This window comes from Calonectris borealis, chromosome 1, assembly GCF_964195595.1.
Source record: "Calonectris borealis chromosome 1, bCalBor7.hap1.2, whole genome shotgun sequence".
Classification (NCBI taxonomy): Eukaryota; Metazoa; Chordata; class Aves; order Procellariiformes; family Procellariidae; genus Calonectris; species Calonectris borealis.
In genome coordinates, this window is record NC_134312.1 from 216,296,328 (window position 1) to 216,318,751 (window position 22,424).

The following is a 22,424-nucleotide window of genomic DNA, read 5'->3' on the forward strand; positions in this document are numbered from 1 at the left end:
GCATCTCAGGATCTCTCAAACTGGCTGCGGGTTTTTATAAGTCCAGTTGAGCTGTAGACTTTCTCACACTCTTCCTCCAGTCACTTACTGTTGTGTCTATTTTCTCTTTGCCTCCTTGAGATTACATCTGATTTGGAGAATGAAAAATGACATGAAGTCATTATAAATAAACCAAGCCCCAGCTCCTGGAGACAGCTGTATCCTGTTTGTGGATTTGGGGGGGAAGTGTTGAGATTTCATGGCTGATTTCTCCTGTTCTTTTCCTGCTTCCAGTCTGTCTCCTTCTTGTTGTTTAGAAGTTGCATCCTACAGGATTAGGTGGGATTTTTCACTGGTGGAACAAGGAATGTAGCTGAACTAAGCTTGCAGTAGGAGAAACTGGAGTGGTACGTGGCTCTTCTCTTTAGTGTCCTGGCCATTGGCTCTGGGGCTGTGGTACATGGATGTTTGTATGTTTATTAATATCCTTATTGTTTTTGAGCAAATACTCTGGATTTATTTGAAGAAAACAATAGGGGCCTGCTTCTGCATCCTTGAGTTTTGTTGTTTGTTTTTTTTAGAACTGCAAAACCTATGAAACAAAGGAAGCAGTCCTGGGGTTACAGCCACAAATTGTCATATTTCCATTGATCTCTGTGGAGCAAGGCAGGCTTGCTCTTTTCTTTAGTGTGATGCTGTGAAGAGATAAAACTGCCTTGTGATCTGAGGTCTTTGGCAGTCTCTGTTTTATCTTTGCGATGAGCAGCAGAGCTTTCTGAGAACAAAAGCAACACCTTCCGACTCATTGAGAAAAATGGCAGGTTGTAGAATATCAAAGGCTGGCGAACAAGCCTGAGCCTAGCAGCCTCCCTGTGACAAAGCAAGTTGGGGAGTAGGGTGGCTGGAGGCAGTGGCATACTTAGCTGAGCTGGCAACGCTTAGCATAACTCCTAGGAACTACACTTTGAAAAGTGGATATTTCAGACTTATCTCAGAAGAAAGCATTCGTTTGCAAGTGAATGTAGATCAGCCAAACCTCAGATTAGCTTCGAAGTTTCTTTTGTCTTTCTCCTGAACCTTTGACTCCTCCAAAGCTTAGGGATGACATTGAAATATAGAAAATGCTGAAACAAAAATCTCATTTATCTTCATGGTTTTTTTAAAAGTCACAGAACTGTGACCTCTAGAGATCGTCTAATCCATCTCACTGCTCTCAAACAGGGTCAGCTAGAGCAAGTTGCCCAGGACTCTGTCCTGCTGAGTTTTTAATATCTCCCCAGATGGAGACTTCACAGCCTTTCTGGGCAACCTGTTCTAGTGTTTGACCACCCTCACGGTAAATAAAAAGCTTATTCTTGTTTTCAGATGAAATTTCATGTGTCTTTTTTAAAATCTGTGCCCATTGCCTCTTGTCCTCTCAGTGAGCACAGCTGAGATGAGTCTGATTCCTTCTTCATTCCCTTCCACGCTGAACAGTCCCAGCGTTCTCAGCCTCTCTTCATATGAAAGATGCTCCAGTCCATTAATCATCTTTGTGGCCCTTTGCTGGACTCTCTCCAGCATGTCCATGTCTCTCCTGCACTGGGGAGGAGAGCGCTTCACCCAACGATCTCGGTGAGTCACCAGTGAGTGCAGAGGGGAGGGATCCCCTCCCTTGACCTGCTGGCAGTGCTCTGCCTAACGCAGCCCAGGAGGCTGGTGGCTTTCGGTGCCGTGAGGGCTCCTTGCTGTCTTATGGTCAGCTTGGCGTCTGCCTGGGAGATGGTGAAGCACAGTCCTTATGCATAAATGACTTCTAAAGTGCTCGACACAGACGTCTTCTAAGGTTTCTTTTGTGCCTGTAAATTAAAAAGCAAAAATATACCATCACTTTAATGGGACTTTTTTTTTAGACCATTTTTCATAATGAAACACTGAACTTGCTAAATTTTCCATTACTTGTCATTTTTTATGCTTAAAATATCTGGTGACCTGAAAAAAATATGCAAAAGCTGAAATGAAACGTAGTTTGTTTTTCAGTGCCTATATAATGTGTAAGCTGTGATGTTTCCAACTCCATGTTGTTTCAGTTCTGCTTTTTTTGAATAACAAGTCTTAAGAGGATATTGCATTCCTTTTTTTTTTTTCAGATTACTGTTGGTCTTTTTGCAATGGAAACGAATTCATTTGCGCATGAAAAGGAAATTGCGCTGGTTTTAAGTCTGTTAAAAGTTAGTGCACCTGACACAGAAAATACTTCTCCATTTTTTCATTGAACTTGAAATTGAATTTTGAAGGCAATGCTGCATGAAGCTTCAAACTTTCAAATGATGGAGATTCTTTCCCTCCACCCCTCACTGATCATCTTGGTAGGAAAGAGTGAAAAATCAATACTTATATTTAGAGACTGGGTCGATAGTCTGGCATCTTTCTTTTGTATGTTGCTGGGCAAAATGTTCCTCAACAGATGTTCCAGAGGGATTTTCATTTTGTATGTCTGTATTTCCCAGAAACATCGGATGTGGTTTCTCCACCTGCTCCCAAACTTCAGGCAGATGAGCCCTTAGCTATATAAGTGTTACTTTACCGGGGAGCCAAAAATCAGAGGCTACTCTAGGAAATCTGCATTTCTACCACTCTTGTTCTCAGACTTGCTTGTACAATGGTGAATATGTTTATTGCTCCTGACATACCTCATACAAAGGCAAGAGGGGAGAAGTGAAGAGCCACATATTCTTTTAGCTTTGTACGAACTCTGCGCTGCCCGCAAAGTTTTGGGCAAACAGTCAAACTCCATGGAGCTGTGTCATCTTAACAAGTTACTTCCCACTCACTGAACTGATATAACTAATTGCTGGGGATTCAATTTATAATCCCTGTTAGTTTGAGAAATGTCTGAAAGAACTGCATATCCTTCCTCTGTACTGACATGTCCAAGCTTTGCTGGTGACACTGGAGGTATCTGTCCCAGTTCACAAACTTGTTCTGCAAGTAGTTGCGATACCTACAGCCCGTATCTTCATAAGTCACTGAAAGTGGCTGTGGTGTTCCCCACTTAAAGTATGGCTTTTCACTACACAGACATATTGTTTGTATCGGACCCCTAGAAAGAGAACCCCCCAAGAATGCTTTGTCTTGTGGGGTTTTTTCTAATGTGTTTTGCTTGAATAGGTTTTAGAGCCTGTTAGCAGTCCGAGCAAAGATGGGGAGCGTTGTATGACGACTTACCACACTGTTGGATTCTCTCGCAGCAGTCTTTGGGTTGAATCTCATGGAATTTCTTAAGAGAAACAAGGGAAAGAAAATAAGCCAGGAGCTGTGCTTTTTATTCAAACACCAATAGTCTGACTTCTTGCTCTTTTTTTTGACTTACAGACGTCAGGTGAGGCAAGGAAATCTGCGGAAAAGACCCATTTCTTCAATGTGCCGGCCTTCCTGACAGTTTCTGGCCAGCTCCATTTGGAAGTGATGGCAGGGTGAGCAAAATGAGAAGTTTTTGGCTTGATCTGTGGGATCTTAGTTGGTAATTTTGCCCCATTGGTATCCACTAGGTATCTGCCACATGTGTGCCAGAAACAAATTGAGCAGCAGTGGCTGGATGGTGGTGTGAGAGGCCAGCCTAGGCGGGGGAAAATTAGACTGCTTTTTAATTCTAGTTCATGAACTAGTTTTAAATACTAGGAGTCTCTTTCTGCTTGCCATGGATTGGGAATATTGGATGGAGATGTAATCTTTATGGGAATGACTGTAGGATTGTTGCTAATAATTATGGTACCTTAAGGGTCTTTTCGTTGTTGTTCACAGCTGCCATGTCTCAGCAAGAAAATCTTTTTCATTTTAGCTATCACATTCCTTTCCTTTTTTCTCCTTTTTTCCCAAGCTTCCTTTTTCTGTCTCCTTCAGTCTTCCTGTTGTGTTTATTCCTTCTGACAATTCTCATTTCTCCAGTTTCATGGCTTTCACACTTGATGCTTTGTTCATTCTAGCCGCTAAAGTGTTCACAGTCAAATAGTTAATACTAATTTGGATTAAAAAAAAATTATCCTTAAGCTTTTAATGTTAATATTTCACTGAGATTGTTAGGGGTGAAAGTATCAGTCTGTCAGAGAGACAGTTCCCTTTGATTAGGGGGTTTGGTTCTCATCTACACTGACTTTTCCCAATAAATTAATTAAATTAATGCATTAAACAGATGGAGTCAAATCAGCACAATCCCTTATTTGAAGGCACAGTTTTCTGAGCGTTTGCAATGTGGGTTCTCCTCAGTCGTGGTACTTCAGCCAAATCACCGCTTGCCAGCTGAATGGCTGGTAAAGCCTGTCAGAGACCAAGTCTCAGGCAGGTAGCACTGCAATTGTTTGCCACTTGCCAAGGGGGTTCGTCATGCACTTATAGTGACTTTAAGATCCCTTTTAAAGTGATTAGTTACTGTCCAGTGCAAATCTCCTGAAGGTGAGAGGGATAAAACCCTGGCTTTAGAAAATTCTGAACTTGGAAGATCTGCCTTTTCATGTGGAGGTTCTAACGAGTCTTTCTAATAGTCTTAGTATTTGCTGTCCATGCCTCATATCCAATATTTAGAACCAAATAATAAATGCTTAGCTGTTTTATATTAAATCACTGTTGCATAGTTTAATTGGCTGCTGGTAAATAGCTGCAGTGAAATTGTTCAAGGGGCCAGTTTTGCATATAAATCAAAAGGTACAAATTTCTTCAGAAAGCTGTTTTCTGCCTGGCTTGTTATCTCTGGGAGACAGTGTCTCTTCTCAGACCACCTAGACGGCTGTGGTCTCCTGAAATACTCAAGCTAAAGGTTCTCGATGGACAAGATGTTTCTCATGTGGTGCCCTGGCTCCTGTGACAGAAGCACAGGTCACTTGGCAGCCAAAGGCTGATGCGTCATCTCAGACATCAGCTGGGGAAGGGTAATGAGGAAGAGGTTTGTTTAACTGTAGGGGTGGTGGAGTTTTTGCATCCCTGGAAGAAGATGAGATGACATGCATTTGTACGTGTTAGACTTAATTGACTGTCATGTGTTGTGACCTTTATTGAAAGACGTAATTCCACAAATCAAATAAGTCCAAAGAAAAAGTATGGATTGTAATGATTAACCTGAAATACAATCTCGCTCCCTTACATCAGTCTGTTCCCTTTAAATAGTACACAGCCTGCTCTGGGATGGAGCAGAAGGCTAAACTGGGCAAGTGCAAGACCTGTCTGCTAAATATTTTTTCCATTGATATCACTCAGGTGCACCTTGTTCTCTAAGGATGGGTAAAAAAATCAATGCTCTTCAGCATGCAGTACATTACAGCTTCATGTTCCTATTTTACAGTAGCGTGTTGTTCTTACAGGCATTTTAAATGGATCCAGTGCCATCTAAATTTAGATAAGTTGTTTGTTCGTAATGGGGCATAGTTGTTCTGTGAACCTGCTCCTTTTATTTTTATTTTATTTAAGCACACTGAGTTTTTGAGGCCTACAGCTCAAGTGGTATCGAATCCCTTAGTCTTTAAAAATACATCAAGCTCTTCTAGAAGCAGAAGCACCAAGGTGATGCATCACAGTATTAACCCTCTAGATACTGTGAAATCCTTTAGGTGCTCTGAAGGTTTTATTTGTGGTTATCAAGTTGGTCTTACTCTGTGAATGGGACTCCAACATGATCAAAGAATGTAAGTGCATAATAGTAACCAGAGCTGCTTGGCAAATGAATGTGTTGTGATGATGCTTTCAGAGCAGTAAAAAGTGGGAGTCCTTCTACCCCCCAAACAGAAATGTTTTGGTCTTCCCAATAAACAAAGCAGCCAAAACAGTAAAGATTTATGTGTTTTGGATTTGATCCTGTGAAATTTACCCTTTGTTTTAGCCAGACTAAATTTTTCATGCCCAGAAGAGGAACTATTCTTCAAAAACTCCCTTTAGCTTAAATAAAATGTTGACTTGCTGTAGTCTTAAGACTTTCAGGAACAACTGGTCCCTGAGAATTTGTGGGAGGAGACCAAGGTAGAAATGCTTGGGAGACCCTTCCCCATCCAGTCTTGGCCCGTATCCTGTTGTGACTTGCTGTGGGACATGGGAGTGCAGAGACAGATCCTGCAGAAGTCCGTTAGAAACCAGGACTGGAGTAGGATAGGTATGAGAGGCAGGGAAGAATTTGTCCATGGGATTTATGTAGTAGGGAACAGAAAGTCAGCTAGCAAGTCATGTCTGTTTGGAGTTAGCTTTTAGCTTTACAGAGCTCATGAGCAACCTCCGAGCTGTGGCTGGAAAAGTCTGGGCAGGAGAGTTACGGACAAGACTTACCAGATGTGTCTGGAACTAAGTCCTCTGCTGTCCTTGCTGAGAGTTCATCTGCAGCCCTGAATACATCTGAATACCCCTGCCTGCCTGTTGTCTAGGGCTCAGGGCTCCATTTTATGGCAGGGCTGCTTGGTGCTATTCCTGCTTACAGGAGAGAACAGCGAGCCATTTATAATTTGTGAGTTTTCAACCTTTTTCTTTGAGGAAGAGTGCAAAGAGAGGTGTTCTTGCATTTATTGACTGTCTGCTGTGCTGTGTATGCTTGTTATTGAAGGCGAGGTCAGAGAAGTTCATCTTGTCTATCAGTATGACACGAATGGCCTAGTTTGCACAACTTCTCATTTCATTGTACTTCATCTTTGCAGTGACGGCATCTAGGTTGACTGCTCAGGGTGTCTGAATCATTATCAGCTGCTATAAATCTATAGGCTCTTTAAGGTCTCCAGAAAAGTCTTTATTCAGTAATACAGCTCTCCCCTTCAGTGTTCTCGGTCTCAGATGAATCAGTAACCAATGTATGTGGTAGAAGTTTATAGGACTGTGTGTGTCCCAATAACTGGTTTTAAATGTCATTGGTTTGCTGTGAAGTCCTTGTGGTATTTCCTCGCCCCGTGATCCTCCGGTGAGGATAAAGGCCTCTTTGGGGACCTGAACTAGGCTGGAGGGTCTGACAGCTGGAGATGATTCAGAGGCATACTGGAGATGGCCAAAACCAATTGTTGCCAAGAAGTACAGCTCACTGGCTCTATTTACTCATATTTTTTTTTCTCCTTTCACCCATCTGCACTTCCCATAAGCTCTACCTGCTCTTCTCCTTTCAGCCCCTCTTGCTAATAGTTTACATCATTGTTTTGCATTGATTTTCCTTGCGCCACGTTTCATCCCAGGTGCTGTCTGCTCTGCCCTTTGTTTGCATCATGAGCTTAACTAAAACTGCTTTTCCTAAAAGCTCTGGGGACTATCCCCTCCCTAAATTGCAGAATAAGTTCTCTCCTCATTCCTTGCTCTCCCTAGCTCTGTTTCTTTTCTCTTACGAGACCTTCAGTAGGTTTTCTCTTCTCTTGTTTGTCTTACGTGCTCTTGTAAGTCCCCTGCAAATGGGTAAAAGGCTCAGGGGCAACCTAATAGCAGCCTGCTAGGACCTGCGAGGAGGTTATCAAGAAGAAAAGCCCACTCTTTGCAATGGTGAACGACTGGAGGACAAGAGACGATGGGGATAAGTTGAAGCAAGAGAAGTTCTGAGAGGATATGGGGGGGGAATAAATCACTAAGATCAGTCAAGCATTGGAAAAGATTGCTGAGAGAGACTGTGCACTCTTCATCCTCAGAGGTTTTCAAGACTCAGCTAGATAAAGCCTTGAGCAACCTGGTCTGGCCTTCTCACTGACCCTGCTTTGAGCAGAAGACTGGACCAGTGACCTCCTGAGATCCCTTGCAGCCTGAATTATTCTGTTCTAAGTCTGTTCTTGGCTTCATTCTCATTTTCCTCTCCACCAATCTCATCCACAAGACCATCTTGGTGAATTCTCTCTGTAGTTCACTTTCAGTTCAACATCTCTCCCCAGGACTTGTATTTTTCTGCCTAACTAAAAATCTCAGCCTTTCATACTGACATGTGCCTGTTAATGTCTAGTTATCAAACTTGGTTTAGTTGAAACATAATTAATCCCACTCCCCTCTCCTCAAGCGCATCCCCTTGATTTCTGAACAATCATGCGTTTTGCTACTGTTCTGCCTATTCCAGATATTCTCTGCAATCCTGCAACTGGTTTTTCTGGTTGCAGAGAGGCTCTAAAAAAATCTGTCATCCAGACCATTTTAGCTGTGTCTGCCTGAGTTTGTAGAGAGCTGAACGCAGTGAATTTCCTGCTGGTTTCAGAAGATACTGAAATCACACTGATTTCACTTTTAAAATGCCAGTACTTTTCAAAGCATGGAAGAGATGGAGAGAGATAGCTGTCATTTCGGGTTGGTGTTAAGAAAACACTGCAGAGCTGAAAAGAGATGTGTTTGAGGCCGCCTTCCATAAAAGAGGCTTCATTTTCAGCAGTCTGGCAAATGCAGCCTTAAAATTTGATTCCAAAATGACTTGCTAATGATGGAACAGATTGCATTGTCTTCAAGCAAATATTTGCTCTACATTGTACAATTTTAAATACTTTTGAATGCAGCTGCAGGAATGATGTCCAGTTGTATAACATTCCTGTTGCTAAGAATTAACAAAAATAAGTATAATTATTTATCTTGGATGCCTGAAAAAAAATCTCTGACATTTCTTGCACAACGTTTGTTTGAGTTTGACTCACAATGCAGACTCTTATAATTAGCACGCTAACTTCCATTAATTAGGCTGACACTTAATTGGAGCTATAAAAAGCAACCCTGACATGTCTGGTTTTAATCAATTACCACATGCTTCAGTCTGGTTCATGGCTGCTGCAATGATTGTTAATGACTTTGTATTACTGGGGGGCTCAATGCACGAACTCCATAGGTACAACAGTGAGCCTAGGGTCACTTGGCTGGTTGAAGCTTTACAATCCACATGGGTATGCTGTTGGTCCTTTCTCCCTCTCCACTTTTTTGGGAGGGGAGGCAGGTAATTCCCTTGCAGGAAGCATGGCGAGTGTGCTGAGAGTAGCTGCAGGTCAGCCATGTCCCTGGGATCCACGCATGAAGGCCTGAGTGCAATCCCAGCAGTGTCTTGGACGGTGTGCTCTTTATTTTGTCTCCTGATTGTAAAAATCATGTGCAGGTAGCAACAGAAGAACAGGTTTTACACTTACCTGGTGAAAGTTGTCATCAGCTGAAATTCTTGGTCCTCCTTTTACAAGTAAGCTAAGATAAACCATTCTGTTTCTGTCTTGAATCCACTGCATGGCCCTTTCTCCTTCTCTGAACATCTTGTCATCCCTGGTTGAAGCAGTGGTAGGTGCTGTAGGATCCCTGTCAGAAGATCCCAGCATCCAGGTTTGTGTCGGGCCTTGCAGCTCAGCTTCATGCGTGTGCCCAGACAAAACCGTGAGAGCTGGAGGGGGTTAAGAAACTGTGGCTTTGCGAGTTACAAGAGGGCTGTTATAACCCTCTGCCCGCGTGTTCCCCCATACCATAGTAGCCACATTCATGGTGGCTTCTGCAAACTTGTTTTACGTTACGAGTGAGGCAAGCAAGAAGCCTGCGGGCGGTCTGTTACTGCAGCTCAGCTGACCATCAGTGGCTTACGATGCCGTGGCAGACTTGATTGCTTACAAGAGTGTGAACGTGCCCTGTGTTCAGGCTGCAGCTCCTGCTTCTTGGGAAGCCTCCATGCCCCAAGAATTGGCTCCAGTATGAGTTGTTAAGGCAGGCAGCTCCATCCCTGTTTGCTCCCACAGCTTTCCTTTAAAATAGATGCACAAATCCAATAGCGTGTGGCCTGAATTTCTTCAAGGGTTTGCTGTCATTGCACTGAAGTAGAATATGGATATAGATACATGTCATAGTCAGCTGGAACGTGTTGCATTGAATATAGCTTTTAGTAAATTTTTTTTTAGTACAGTTATTTACTCTCTTTAGTTACTGTAGAATTTTAGTTACTGTGGAGATGTTAAATAGCTACACCCAAACTTTGAAATGTGGCCTGAACCATGACTACCTTTGTGCAGTAATGCACCCACTGATGCAGCTTCTTGCTGTGATTCATATTTGTGGAGTTCGTAGAACCAGTGTCCATCTGAAAAAAAATTGATTTTTAAAAAAAAATAAATGCTCTTCATAGCCATTATAATGCAGTTTCTGGAGAACATGTGTTTTTTGCACTCTGAAAGGGAAAAGTTTTAACACAATTCCTCCCCCCATGTTGGTAATGTGTTTTTATGGCTTAGAGTAGGAGTCACTGCGATGATTAAGTTTTGAAAGAGATATTTGCTCTCTGTTTTTGTTAAATCTTTGAAACATTTTCTATCACTCCTTTGTAGAAGATCTCTGTTAGCTAGGGCATGGGAAATGGTTATTTGAATAAATGCATAGCTACTCTGGTGGCTTTCATCAGCCCAGCTTGAGTTATCATTGCTAATTGGTCTTTTTATTGACTTTAATTAGAAATAATAATACCAAAACTAGGACAAAACAAGACTCCACTGAGAATAAAGTACAAAAGTGTCGCATAAAAGGGCGGAGGACCCAGGCTGATGAGATCTTTGAGCCTGGAGCAGAAGGCGTTGTATGGCTCTGGGTAACTCTGTTTCCTTTGTGTCTCGATTTTCCCCTATTCTCCTGCCATCTGTAAACTAACAATACAGTGCCTAGGTGTGCTGTGGGGCTTAATAAATAGACTGTGGGGTGCTTTGCCAGATAATTAGGGTATATGGGTCACGTTGTTAATTACTCAAGTGTGCCTGGATCGTTTTCAAGCAGAGGTGGATGACCTGGGGAGGATCCTTGTCCCATCATCTTCTTTTCTTGCCGCTGAAGCAAGCGGAGGACGTGGCAGGGGGAGAGCCAGTCCCGGAGCGTGGCAGGAGGGTGCTGCTGCGCCCGCAGCCCTGCGGGCATGCTAGGTCTCTGCCCTTTGGAGGTTGCAGCGAGGGAAACTGCTGCGTTGCTTCAGTCTGACTGGCTGAGGGGGAAGTTTGGCACTTCCCAGTCCCTGTCTGGGAACTTAGACAGCATTTTTTTTTTTTAATTTATGTATTTATTTTTGGCTGCTTACAAAAGGAAGTACAGTCCCATCTCGTCGCAGCGTGAATTGAAACCTTAGCACTCAGCACACAGCTCTGCTGCCCAGGCCTAAGCCTCACGTACTGCTATAAAAACCCTTGTCTAGATGTATCTTTTCTCATCTGCACTTCCTCAGAGGGCAGACAGAAGTGGCACGTTCTATGAGGAATCTTTTAAAACTCCTTTTTCTGCTTTTTTTTGTGGATAAAATTAAGTCCCCCCACGCCGCCTTTTCAACAGAAACATGGGCATTTTCATTGTCCAAAATCCAAACCACCAAACAATGCTAGTGGGAGTATTATTTTTACATTGAGGTTAAAAAACAGGTATTTCTGTCCAACTCTGAGGTTTCGTTTTAACACAGTCTACCCAGCTCAAGGATGTAAAACATTATCCCTCTTCTCCAAACTGCTGGGCACCCGTACCTCACTAACATCATTAGGAACCCTGGGTTTCCAGCTCCTCTAAAAACTGGACCCTGGAGGCATTGGATCGGTATGTTTGAATGGTTGTCTCTGTCCGTGTAGTTTCTTGCATCGGGCCAGAACATCTTTCAACATACAAATTTCAGCATCCCTGAACAATCCCAGTCATGCTTGGGTCAAGCGCTGCAGCCAACTGGTGTCTCCTGGCAGCTGAGCAAAGTCATCTGCTTGTTTCGATGGAGCAGACAGGTCCTCCATCCTCAAAATGAATATGGTCATGCCGGAACAGAGTGGAATTAAATTGGATGGCTCGCTTTATTAATTTCTTCCCTTCCTAAGGGAAAGGACAGTGTGGCTGACAAAGCTAAGCTCCTGGGCTTTAGGGTCACCTTGCTCTCCTTTCCTCCTCTGCTGACATCATGTGTTATTTTGTCCTCGGGTTAGAAGCTATTGTTTCTAGATTTTCTTGCAATCTAGATTTTGGGAGGAGTGGAACATACTGCGTTGAAGGGTCACATGTTGTGTTCGTTTAGCATGGCCAAAGATAAGACTTGGCACAAATCACCTTCCAGCTTAACTCTTCACCTTGTCAGGGTAATCACTGTGTGTGTGTTTATGCAGACACCTGTAGTATTTGGGGGTGAGAAGGCGGGCACGGTACAAATGAATAGCTGTGTGTCCTGGTGTGGTTTAGTGCTTAGCCCTGAGTCACAACAACCAGCTTCTGCCTCCAGCTGTGTCGCTACCGTGTGGTGTGACCTTGGCATGGGCTGTAAGCTGACTGTGCAGGGATCGCATCTTCTTGATTAATAGTCTTGCTCAGAGTTATATCCGCTTGGTTCGACAGCACAAATAAGTCTTTATTACCCCGGTAGTAGCATGGAGTCCTGGCTCAGAAAAGGAGCACAATCCATTCCTGGCTTGGGAACCATTGGCACAATTAATTATATTTGGATTGCAGTGTAAAAACTGTCAGTAAGGCAGAGACGCTCAGGCCTACAAACATTGCATGAGTTTAATTAAAAAGATGATTTTAAGCAGCTTTGGGCACAGATACTTTATACTTCTCTATTGGTTTCTATCACTGCCTCAATAATGAATTGTCAACGAGCTCAAATGAAATGAGCTTTCATTCTGTGTGGCCCAAAGCTCTCAAAGGGGGAGAGGTCGCTGCTTCTGAAGAGGGTTTTAGAAGCGTGTAAATAAGGGTGAAAAGGGGAAAGTTTCTCCCTTCCTGGGTGTTCGTAGGGTGGAGATCACAAATACAGCCTGTGCAAGAACGAGCCTCCACCAAGCGATCCTCCATGCGGAGGACGGCTGTGCTCCAGCAACGCATCCAAGAGCTGCCGCCTGCGTCCAAAGGGACTCTTGTGAGCCTGTACCTAGAAGGTGGCTAAGCCCTTCGCTGGGCTGGGGCAAGCAAGCTCAGCGTTTTGCAGGATGGGACCCTGGCTTTTGCAGCGTTTCAGTGTGTCGGAGGGAGCGCTGTGGGTATTCTTTTGGCCTCCATGTTAAGCTCTCAAATTTTCCCAGAGAACCGGGTAGAGCAAAATACAGTCCCAGAAAGGGAGCAATTAATTAAGCAGCTCTGTGCCTTCTTCTGGTGTCGACCCTGGCAGCGCCTGTGAACTGCATAAATGCACTCGGGCTTGCTGTCCAGAGCTCTGATCTGGGTGAATCTAACTGCAAAGGGACTCGTTTCAAAGCCTCTCTTGTGTTCTTTGGTAGCACGTACAAGGACAGCATTACAGACATTACTGCTCTGCCTGTAATGGCTAAGGAAAAGGGCTCGACAGATTATTGGGCTTGCTTTTTTTTTCCCCTCCTGTGTGTGTGCTTTTGTTGGAGATGAGGAATTAGCACTACTGACTTTTTTTTTTGAGTGCCCACAACCCCAGCTGACCTAGGCACTTTTGGAGACTTAGCCAGAATTTTCAAGTTATTTTTAAATGCTGGAAGTCTTGCAGAGGTCTGGGAATGTTAAATGATTGATTATTTGCATCGTAGAGCATAGGAGTCACAGCCCTGGACTGAGGCTCCATTGTGCTAGGTGCTGAATGCACATAGAACAAAATGACTGGTTTTGCCCTGGGTACCATGAAATCGGAGCAGAGTCAGCTCCCATCCCTCTTTTCGAATATATTTATACATGCTCAGTGTGATACAGCAGTGTATCAAATCACAGATACGGTTTTTAATAGCAGATGAAGTACAAATAAAGGTCGGATTTGTGTAGCGTGCATTTGCTTAATGTCTTGAATGGCAGAACACAGTAAACAGTATATGAATGCCTGGATAAAAAATAATTGTTCATGCTTGGAGTTGATAACAGTGACTATATGTATTTTTAGCTGTGTTTCTCTGTTATGTCCAGGCCGCTGGTCAGTGCTGCATTGCCATTACCAGATGACTTGCATTTACTGCGCTCCTTTGATCGCTTTGCCAGCATGACATCTGGCTAGTTTCCCTTTGCCAGGGTCCCAGGATTGTGGTGAAGTTCTCACAGTTATTTGTATCTATCTTCTCCCTTTACAATTAGCCTGAGAAATGAATGATTCCTCTCCTCCCTGCAGATGCGGATTTTGTTGAGCACCTTGGGATAGTCCATGAAGTTGCAGTGCTAATGGTTCGTTTTGTAAACGTAGGTGGTGCTCAGCCTACAAGTTAGAGAAGATTGGTCCCAGCAGGACGCCTAGAGCTGAGAAAAGACTGAAATCTGTTCCTGTGGGAGTTGTTCTGCACTTGTCCTCCCCAAAAGCTCCGTCTCGGGCACAGAGAGGCTTTATTCTTGCAGCACAAAATCGGTCTGTGACTGTGAAGTGTTTGACCACAGTTGACATCTTGGACCAATAAGAATTTTTTTTATTATTATTATTATTATTATTTTTAGGTATCTTCCAGCCAGCGAGCCCCTTGGAAAATAAGTATCTAGTCATTATGCTTGAGCTGCTGTTCAGTAGGAAAAAAGTACAGTTCAAAGTGCTCAAGGTAGCCTGCATTGCTGGAGACTATCATCTGCCACAGTAACCTTGGCTAAGTGACGTGTCAGCGCCTGCGTCTGGACAGCAGCTGAGAAATGTGTGTCTCACTGAAGCCAGACTGCTGCTCTGTGGGACAGGATCTCCTGCTAGCCAGCTGGTATCACGCTTTAGTTTTAAATGTTACTTTTTGAAGACGTCATGCTAGGGAGAAATTAGAGACCTGCAAATCAAACCCAGCAGTCCTGGGTGGGTACTTCAGTAATTGTAAGCTTTTCAAAATATTTTTGTCTTGTGTCCAGTCCTGGCCCAGTCACAATCTGAACTTGTGACTACACTGATTTGTTTAGGGAAAATTCTTTCTTTCAGTGAAGAGCCCCAGATTTAAATGTTTTAGCAAAAGCATGAAACATGGGCACAGGTAGCACAAGAACTTGCATCTCCCGTTTCCCACTGCAGGCCAACCTCCATGGCCTGGCAAGCAAAAGTTTTTGACCAGTTCTGCCTTAAACATTGAACAATTTTGACTGAGTGAGTCATTGTTTCACATTTGTTGTTTGTATTGCTATAGCAGTTGAGGCTCTTAAGCTTTGGATCCAAGACCTTGTTGTGCCAGGTGTTGTAGGAACATGGGAAAAAAAAACAAAAAGGCCTTGTGAGGAAGAACGTGCGTTTCTCTATAACCCAAGACAACAGATGGCTACAGATGGGGGAGCACAAGGAACTGATGAGATAATACTGACCTGTGCAGTGAGTAATAGTCTTGGTACATCACTTATCTAAACATTGCTGAGGTTTTATAGACACTATAGCAAAGGGCAGTTTGAAGGAGGATGATCAAGTGACGGCAGTTTACAGTAATATCGCAGCAAGCGAGAAAGGCAGCAGAGGGAAAAGAGGCGTGCTGAAAATGGTGCGTGAGGAAAGGTGTTTGCTGCAAAGCTGGTTAGCATCGTAGATGCTGTGGTCATGTATGAGAGAGTGCAGGTACGGGAGCAAAGTAGAAACAGAAAGGGCATTTGTTGGAGCAGGGAAAGCAGAGCCAGTGGAGAAAAGAAACTTACAGGCAGGCTATGTATTCAGAGTCTTGACCTGGAACTTTCTTCTGGTGTGTTTACTACTTGCAACTCCAGGAAAAAGAAAGTGCTGTTTCTTTGGATCATAACCTTTAACTGTCATGTGGCATGAAGGAACAGATGAGTGAAGCAGAATGTGTGTGTTCCTTTATTTGCAGTGCAGATGCCTCCGTAAGGGGCAAAGGAGAAACGCTGCTTTTTGTAGCGTTTATTTAAACTTCAGTTTAACAAAATTAGTCTGTGCAGAAACTTGAGCGAACATCCTCTTTAAGTTGAAAGCTTGCAGAGCAAGATGCAAGTCAAATGCCAACCCCAGCAATTAGCACGCATCCTTTCATGAGTGTTAAACTGTGCTTAATCTCTACTGATCAGTTTTTTTTTCTCCTACACGCTGTCTACAGCTAAAAATAATGTCAAGTTAAAGATAGCAGCTGCCCAGTCCATGGTTTTTCTGAAGCAGCTTGCTCTCTCCCCGATCGTGGTTTGCTTCCCATGCAGCATGGGAGGAAACACAGCTATACGGCATCTGTTTGGGAAGCTCTCGCTGGCTTGAGGATGCCCAAGTGCTCGTAGCCCACAGTGTAAAAGGTATCACTTGGAGTGCAGCTTCCCCACGGTAAAAATTAAACTTTTAAAGGTGTGTTGCTGTTTGATAGGAAGGTTTCCTACAAAGGAAGTGGAGAATCAAGAAGGCTTTTGTATCCTGTGTAACACAGCATGACGTGACTGCAGAACAAGAGAGGATGTATTTAAATAGACTGCCCAGAAGGTTGCTGAAGAAATAGCTTCATAATAGGAAGCTTCAGCATAAAATGATATCCCAGGTGTGTTCCCTGCAGTGGGGACCCCTTTTAGCTGAACCATTTTTAGCTGTGTGGAAGGAGCCCAGTTCGTTATCTCGAAGGCTCTTTTCGGCGATAAACTTTGGTCTTGCCACTAGAGGGGGACTGCAAGCTGTACACCGTCCATCCGTCCTCCTGGGCTTCACCAGCCCCCTCACAGTGCTATCACCAGCCCAGCAACTCCAGCAGCAGGACCGTCTCTGCTCTCTTAGTCTCTGGGGTGTCACAGCACCCATGAAGGTCGGACCTTGCAGCCAAACAAATGTGAAGGGGTGTGGACGAGGGGAGCGATGTTTGGATGCTTCTCCAGTGATCTGGTTCTGCAGAATGTCTTTTTTTTTTTTTTTTTTTTTTTTTAATTCCCACACAGCTACAAAAAGTGTCCTGAGCATGAAAGGTGTTCAGTGAAAGCTGAATAGGGTTTGTGTAACCTCGCTGAGTCATGGAGAGGTGTGAATAACCCCTCTTAATGCCCAGCTGAAGCACTGTAATAGCAGCATACCCAACAGTGCCATTAAACTGGTTAAAGATGAAATGGAAACATGAGTGCTTCTAGATCCTGGGAGAAGAGTGAGCTTGTGGATGGGGCTTTCAATATAACAGACTCGCTTGTGTGCTGGGCCTGACCTACCTGTTTCTTGTTGCCCTGCAGGGCTTTTACCCACGTGTTCACCTTCGGCCCAACGTTTCGAGCGGAAAACTCGCAGAGTCGCCGGCACCTGGCTGAGTTCTATATGGTGGAGGCTGAGTTGTCCTTCACCGAAAGCCTCGAAGACATCACACAGGTGGGTACTGCAAATGTCTATGTGGGGCTGGTGCCAGAACTTCCTCCTCCTCCCTGAGCTGTGCTCCCTGCCCTCGACTGAGGTTGCAGCTCCTCTCACCCTGTGTGAGCCAGGTAGAGGTTCCACAGGGACTTCCCAAGGATCAAGGTTTGCTCAGCAGAGGTAAGGCCACAGAGGGGATTTGGAAGGGAAGATAATAGGTGCGAACACAGCCCCCATCTGAATGGGAGGCTGCACAGTTGCTGTATTGCCAGGAAATGTGTAAATGTGCTTGACTGGTGCTAATGGAAGTGGCACTCTCCCCTTCAAAACCTTCAGCATCTCTCCAGTGAATCTGAGCAGTATTTTTGCAGTGTGTCCCTTGGTGTGCTCAGTAAAGAGCTCCTTGAAACCTGCACTGAAATCTCAAGTAGAAGCAACAGATCCTGGCATACACTACTCACTGTGGCTTTAGCAGAAGACTGAAATCCTTAGTCAGCTAGCTTTTGATTTTTCAGGATTGACTTGAATTTAACCACCTGATGGATGCTAATGCATCGTACTACTCTCAGCATAAGCCAGCTTACGCCCAGTAGGATTTGAGAGTAAACATCCACACATGCTTTCATATATCAGATAAGCTCCTTGGAAAGCTATTGGAGAAATAGCCTTAAAAAGAAAAAGACCCGAGGCACTGGCTACAGATGTATAAAATAACATCCAGGTGGTGGTTTCTTCAGCCTGGATCATATACAGTCTGCTGAGTCAGTATGGCTTGACAGCAGAGCTGACATACTCTCTCTTGTGTGTGCTGCTTCTGTGTCTTGGATGTCTGGATGGCACTGGGCTGTGTGGACTGATCTGTTGGGAATCTCTGTGGTCCATCATTAATAGCATCCCGCTCTTTCTTTTCTCTCCTTTTCTCCAGAACAACTTTGTGTATTCTTAGAACATAGCATATGTATATGTTTATGCCTTACTTCCTGAGCCCCCTGTTTCTCTAGGTAATCAGGAGCTGATTGAAATCTTCACTGCTTTTATCTAGTATAATAAGCAGGGTCTTCTGTTAAGTGGTGCTTGAGCCCTTGAACACAGCATGAACATACCTGTACTCTTGTGCTGAGAACCCTAATTCCTTGCCTTTTGAAGTACAGACAGCCAGTTCAGACGATTCAGAGAGTTAGATCTGAGAACTGTTCTGGAATTCGAAGTGCTTTTATTTGTTGGGAAAGGAGGAACTTCCCCCCCTTGGCTTGGCTTTTGTTGTTGCTAAACATCTTGTGAAGTCTCAGCTTGTGCTCTCCTCTTTCACTTCTTCCCTCTGTCCCAAAGTCTTTGACAAGCATCTTTCCCTATAACAGAAAGTCTCTTAGCAGCCATTGTTTTGCATTTCTCATAGCGAGTCTACATTGCAACATGCTGACTTTTGTGATGTTCTCATTTGCAGAAGTGGAGTTCCCGTTTTGTTTATTTTTAAATTCTTGGGCAATCTCTGTTTTAAAAAAAAAAACCAAAACAGAACACCCCCTTCCCCCCCCCCCCCCCCCAAAACCACCAACCAAAGCCTGACAGCTGCTCTAAAGCCTAAGTTAAGTTTCTTTTTCCCCGCATAACTGACCTAAATTCAGTGTTCTCTCATGTATCTGCCCATTGGGCATTTTGTCTGTTTGTCTTCATCTGCAAGTTCTTTGTTCGGTGCAAAACGCCCAGTTGAAAGCCTTGGGGGCTTTTGGCCAGGGTTAGCATCTGAACTTTGTCCTCACATAAAGAACTGGATTGTTTAAAATTTATTTTTAAAATTGGTATTCAGCATTTGGACTGAATACCTCTAACTTCAGCAAGTTAGTGTGCTGGTAATGCTCAGCTTCTTCAGGGACATATTGAAGCGTTTGCTAATACACCCTTGCTACAAAGATGTAGATGTTTACCATTCACTGACGAGGCTTGAGATCTTTCTCTCAGCTAAAGCTCCAAAAGAAGCATAGCTTTCCTGACAAAATAAAATGAAAAAGAAGATTTAATAACAAAGTTACATGTATTTGGGAGCAAAGGGCCTGAAATCTTAAAGCAACAGCCTTTTTTCCCCACTGTAATTGCACAGAGTAATGCTCAGTTATTCCTAAATCAGTAGCACAGTTCTTGTGAAGTCTCATGCGTCTTGATCATGCAATCTAAATTACTTTTCTGTGCCAAAACATGTTTTAGTGCTACAAAGAAGCTTAAACTCTCACAATACTGGTTTCACAATACTTACTGTGGAAAGTCCCATGTGCTCAGTGCAGTACTCTACACTGCGTGGCTGGGTGATAGTATTTAGCGTACTACTAGTGTACTACTTTAGTGTACAGGGTGTATGTAAGTGTATCTAAAGAGAGGCCTCTTTCCAGAAGAGTCTAGTCAAGAATTAAGTTGCCCCAAGGCACTCTTGCTCCAAACTGGATGAGAAAGAGAGTGAGTTAGAAGAAGGTCAGGTAAGACAGTGGAAGGGGTCCAATTTGTATGGAAGTGTCTGGACTCACTAGAGCCATCGCCCTTCCAGTCCCTGAATCGGAGGTCGAAGGACTCCAGTCTCATCTGTCCTCTGAGATGCCTGCTGCCACTCTCTCCCTTCAGTGCTGTCATGTAGCCGTATTTGTAGGTCATTATCTTCTATTTTTCGTTCCACTTTCGTGGCAGTGCAGTGGATTTAAAGGATCCCACTTCACTCATGACACTAATGGGGTCTCAGAGAGGCCATATGATGCAGTCATTATTGAATTTCATCAAGCGCACATACAAAACCATGCTAAAGAAAGCCCATTATTTAGGCTGTGAAGTTAGGAAATGCCAGAAGGAAGTTTTCCTGAGGGCATTTTTGGGAATTTATGCATAGTGTTAGTCTTCCTTAACAAGATCACATCCTAGCACCACTGTCTCTTTAAGAGATGGAGAATACATCTCTTTAAGATGGAGAATACAATTTAACACACAGTATTTGAGCGCTGTCCTGAGGGCAGAAGTATTGTCTTCTACTGGTTATGTACTTCATCAAAATTAATTTGCTGTCATTACAGCCCAGTGACACGGAGCATTATTACCTCCGTTTTACAGAAAGGAATTCAGGCATGAAATGAAATCAACAGAAGCTGATTTTGGGTGCCAGTTTCAGGGACCTTGGATCTGAAATGTGGGTGTGGTTTGATTTCCAGAACAGTTTGCACTCGGAGTACTTTCTGTCTTCAGTGCCAAGGCTAAGACAGTTGGGCAAATCTGACTGCAATCTCAAGGGAAGAAACACTGGTAATCACATGTGAAAGGTTTGTTCCAGTGTCTTGCGCAGCACCCTTTAGGGACATTGGGGTATCTGCAGGGCTATAGGTTCCTTCTCTGAAGTGACATCCAGCTGCCGTAGCTGAGGCTCTTTCTGTTTCCTAACTTCCATCAGCATTTATTGTTCAGCTTTGATGGTCAGTGAAGCAGTGATCTGGCAGACAAGAGTCTCCTTCCTTTCATAACAACAGCATCTCTCCAAAGTGGGTCCTCAGCTGTTGGTTACATAGCTGAGAGAGGAGACTTTATGACTAAGATCAGATGTGAATCTCCCCTCTGTGTGCGTGCGTATATGTACGCACACGTACGGTGTATGTGAGCAAGCATGAAGGCAAAAAATAATGGTCCACTTGGTGAATGTTTCATATGTAAATACCCTGTGATCTACACTGCATCCATATGCATGCCCCAAGTAAATGCATAAACAAAAATCCTACTGGCAGTTCTTGTGATTTTTCTGGAAGTAATGTAATAAAGATGATGATTTGAACGCTTCTTGCAGTGCACAGCACCTCCAATTGCTGTTGCTGACATTTGCCGCTGTTTTGTTGATGATTTCCTCTGTTTCAACTCAGGTCATAATTTTATTTGGGAAGAGGGTAAGTTGCAATATCAAAAGATCCAAGTAAAATTAAACAATACAGCTGGGAGCTGCTCCTAATAATCAGAAAGTTAACCGTTCAGTTCCACAGCAACATTGGGGAAGGCCAGGATTGATACTGCTGAACTGCTTTGAAAGGTGAAAATCAAGAGATAAAGGCTGGGGGGGATGAAGGAGAAGGGAAAACTTTTATAACTCTGTCCTCCTCGACTGCCCTCCTACCAGCACCACTTCTACATTTCCATTATGAAGCAACCACATTAATGGGCTTTTGGACACCAAGAGTCCCACCTCTGAGATGAGCTACTTGATGTGATTCCCGTCTCCTATCAAACATGTTTCTTACAGCATACAGTCAAACCAATCACTTCGCCTGTATCTCCAGCTCAAGCGTTCCCTCAAACCAGCAAGCCAGTGCTTCTCCACTCATTTTTCATATAGGCTACTTTCTAGGCCGTCATTATATTATCTGCTTAAAGCCATAACTTTTTTTTCCCCCCTTTTCTTTTTTTCCCTCCACTGTTCGTGCCTAGTACACATTTGGCATAAATAAGAGCAGCGAGGAGGCCAATGCATGACCCACGTGTCTGTCTTTTTTGCCAGGATAAAACCTCAGTCTCAAACCTGGAAATATTTCTCAGATTGTTTTTCCCATACCACCCACATCTTTTTTCCACAAGAGGAAGCTGCTTATGTTGAATGCTGTGGGAACCTAATTGTTACTTTATCGCACAGTGAGGAAAAAAGTGCTAATTAAACAACATGCTTTTCTGAAACCAGATGATACTTTCATTTTCTAGAAAGAGGAAGCTTAATGTAAAATCCCTTCGTCTCTGCCTGGTGAAACCAGATGAATTGCCAAGAAGTTTTTCTAATTTCATTTGCATAAGCCTTTTTCTAGCTACTTTGAAGAAAGTTCAAAGCTGACTGTGGTTATTTGCTGCTCAGCAGCAGGAATGCTAGCTTTTCATTTCCTCTGTGTTTGAGCACCAGTAGGGGTAAAACTGTTCATCTGCATATGATAATGCTGTTCCTTTATTAGGATCTTCCCTTTTTAAACAGAGGGCCCAGATTGATGCAGGAGTCTGAAGGCTGAGTTTGGTTCCAGAGGAGTCAAAATGAGCTGATTTACCAGCTTTTCTAGGCTGGTGGGATGCAGAGGTTGTTAATCAGCGCAGAACAGTCTTTCAGCAGTTTGGGACAGGTGATGAAGGATGTTCTTCTAAACGTGAGAGTTTGAACAACATGCCTGAAATCTCATCTTGTTTATATCAGTAGCCCACCTTCTTTTCTGTGCCTTTTGTTCCTCTTGCCCTGTAAGGTCTGGTTCCTTGCAAGGCAGAGACCTGCTTCTTCCTCAGATCCGCTGACTGAACGTCAGGTTCATCTTTTCACAGTTAGTCACCCCTGGGCTTTGCAGTGTCAAGGAGCTGCTACTCCCAGTGGTATCGTTAGTGGATACTTTGCTTC

At 43.6% G+C, this 22,424-nt stretch overlaps 1 protein-coding gene across 7 annotated transcripts in view; it reads left to right on the forward strand.

Annotated features, from left to right (window-relative positions):
- NARS2 (asparaginyl-tRNA synthetase 2, mitochondrial) overlaps window positions 1–22,424 on the forward strand; it is a 54,189-nt gene that overhangs the window by 14,908 nt on the left and 16,857 nt on the right. For 3 of the 7 annotated variants that reach the window (XM_075140264.1, XM_075140266.1, XM_075140267.1), the window contains exons 6-7: window positions 3,334–3,434; window positions 16,933–17,065. In XM_075140264.1, the coding sequence (XP_074996365.1) occupies window positions 3,334–3,434; window positions 16,933–17,065 (234 nt within the window). Of the gene's footprint in view, window positions 1–1,440; window positions 1,594–3,333; window positions 3,435–6,189; window positions 6,265–14,337; window positions 14,523–16,929; window positions 17,066–22,424 lie in introns of those variants that run through there. The other 4 variants (XM_075140271.1, XM_075140268.1, XM_075140269.1 and 1 more) reach the window with 4 other exon arrangements.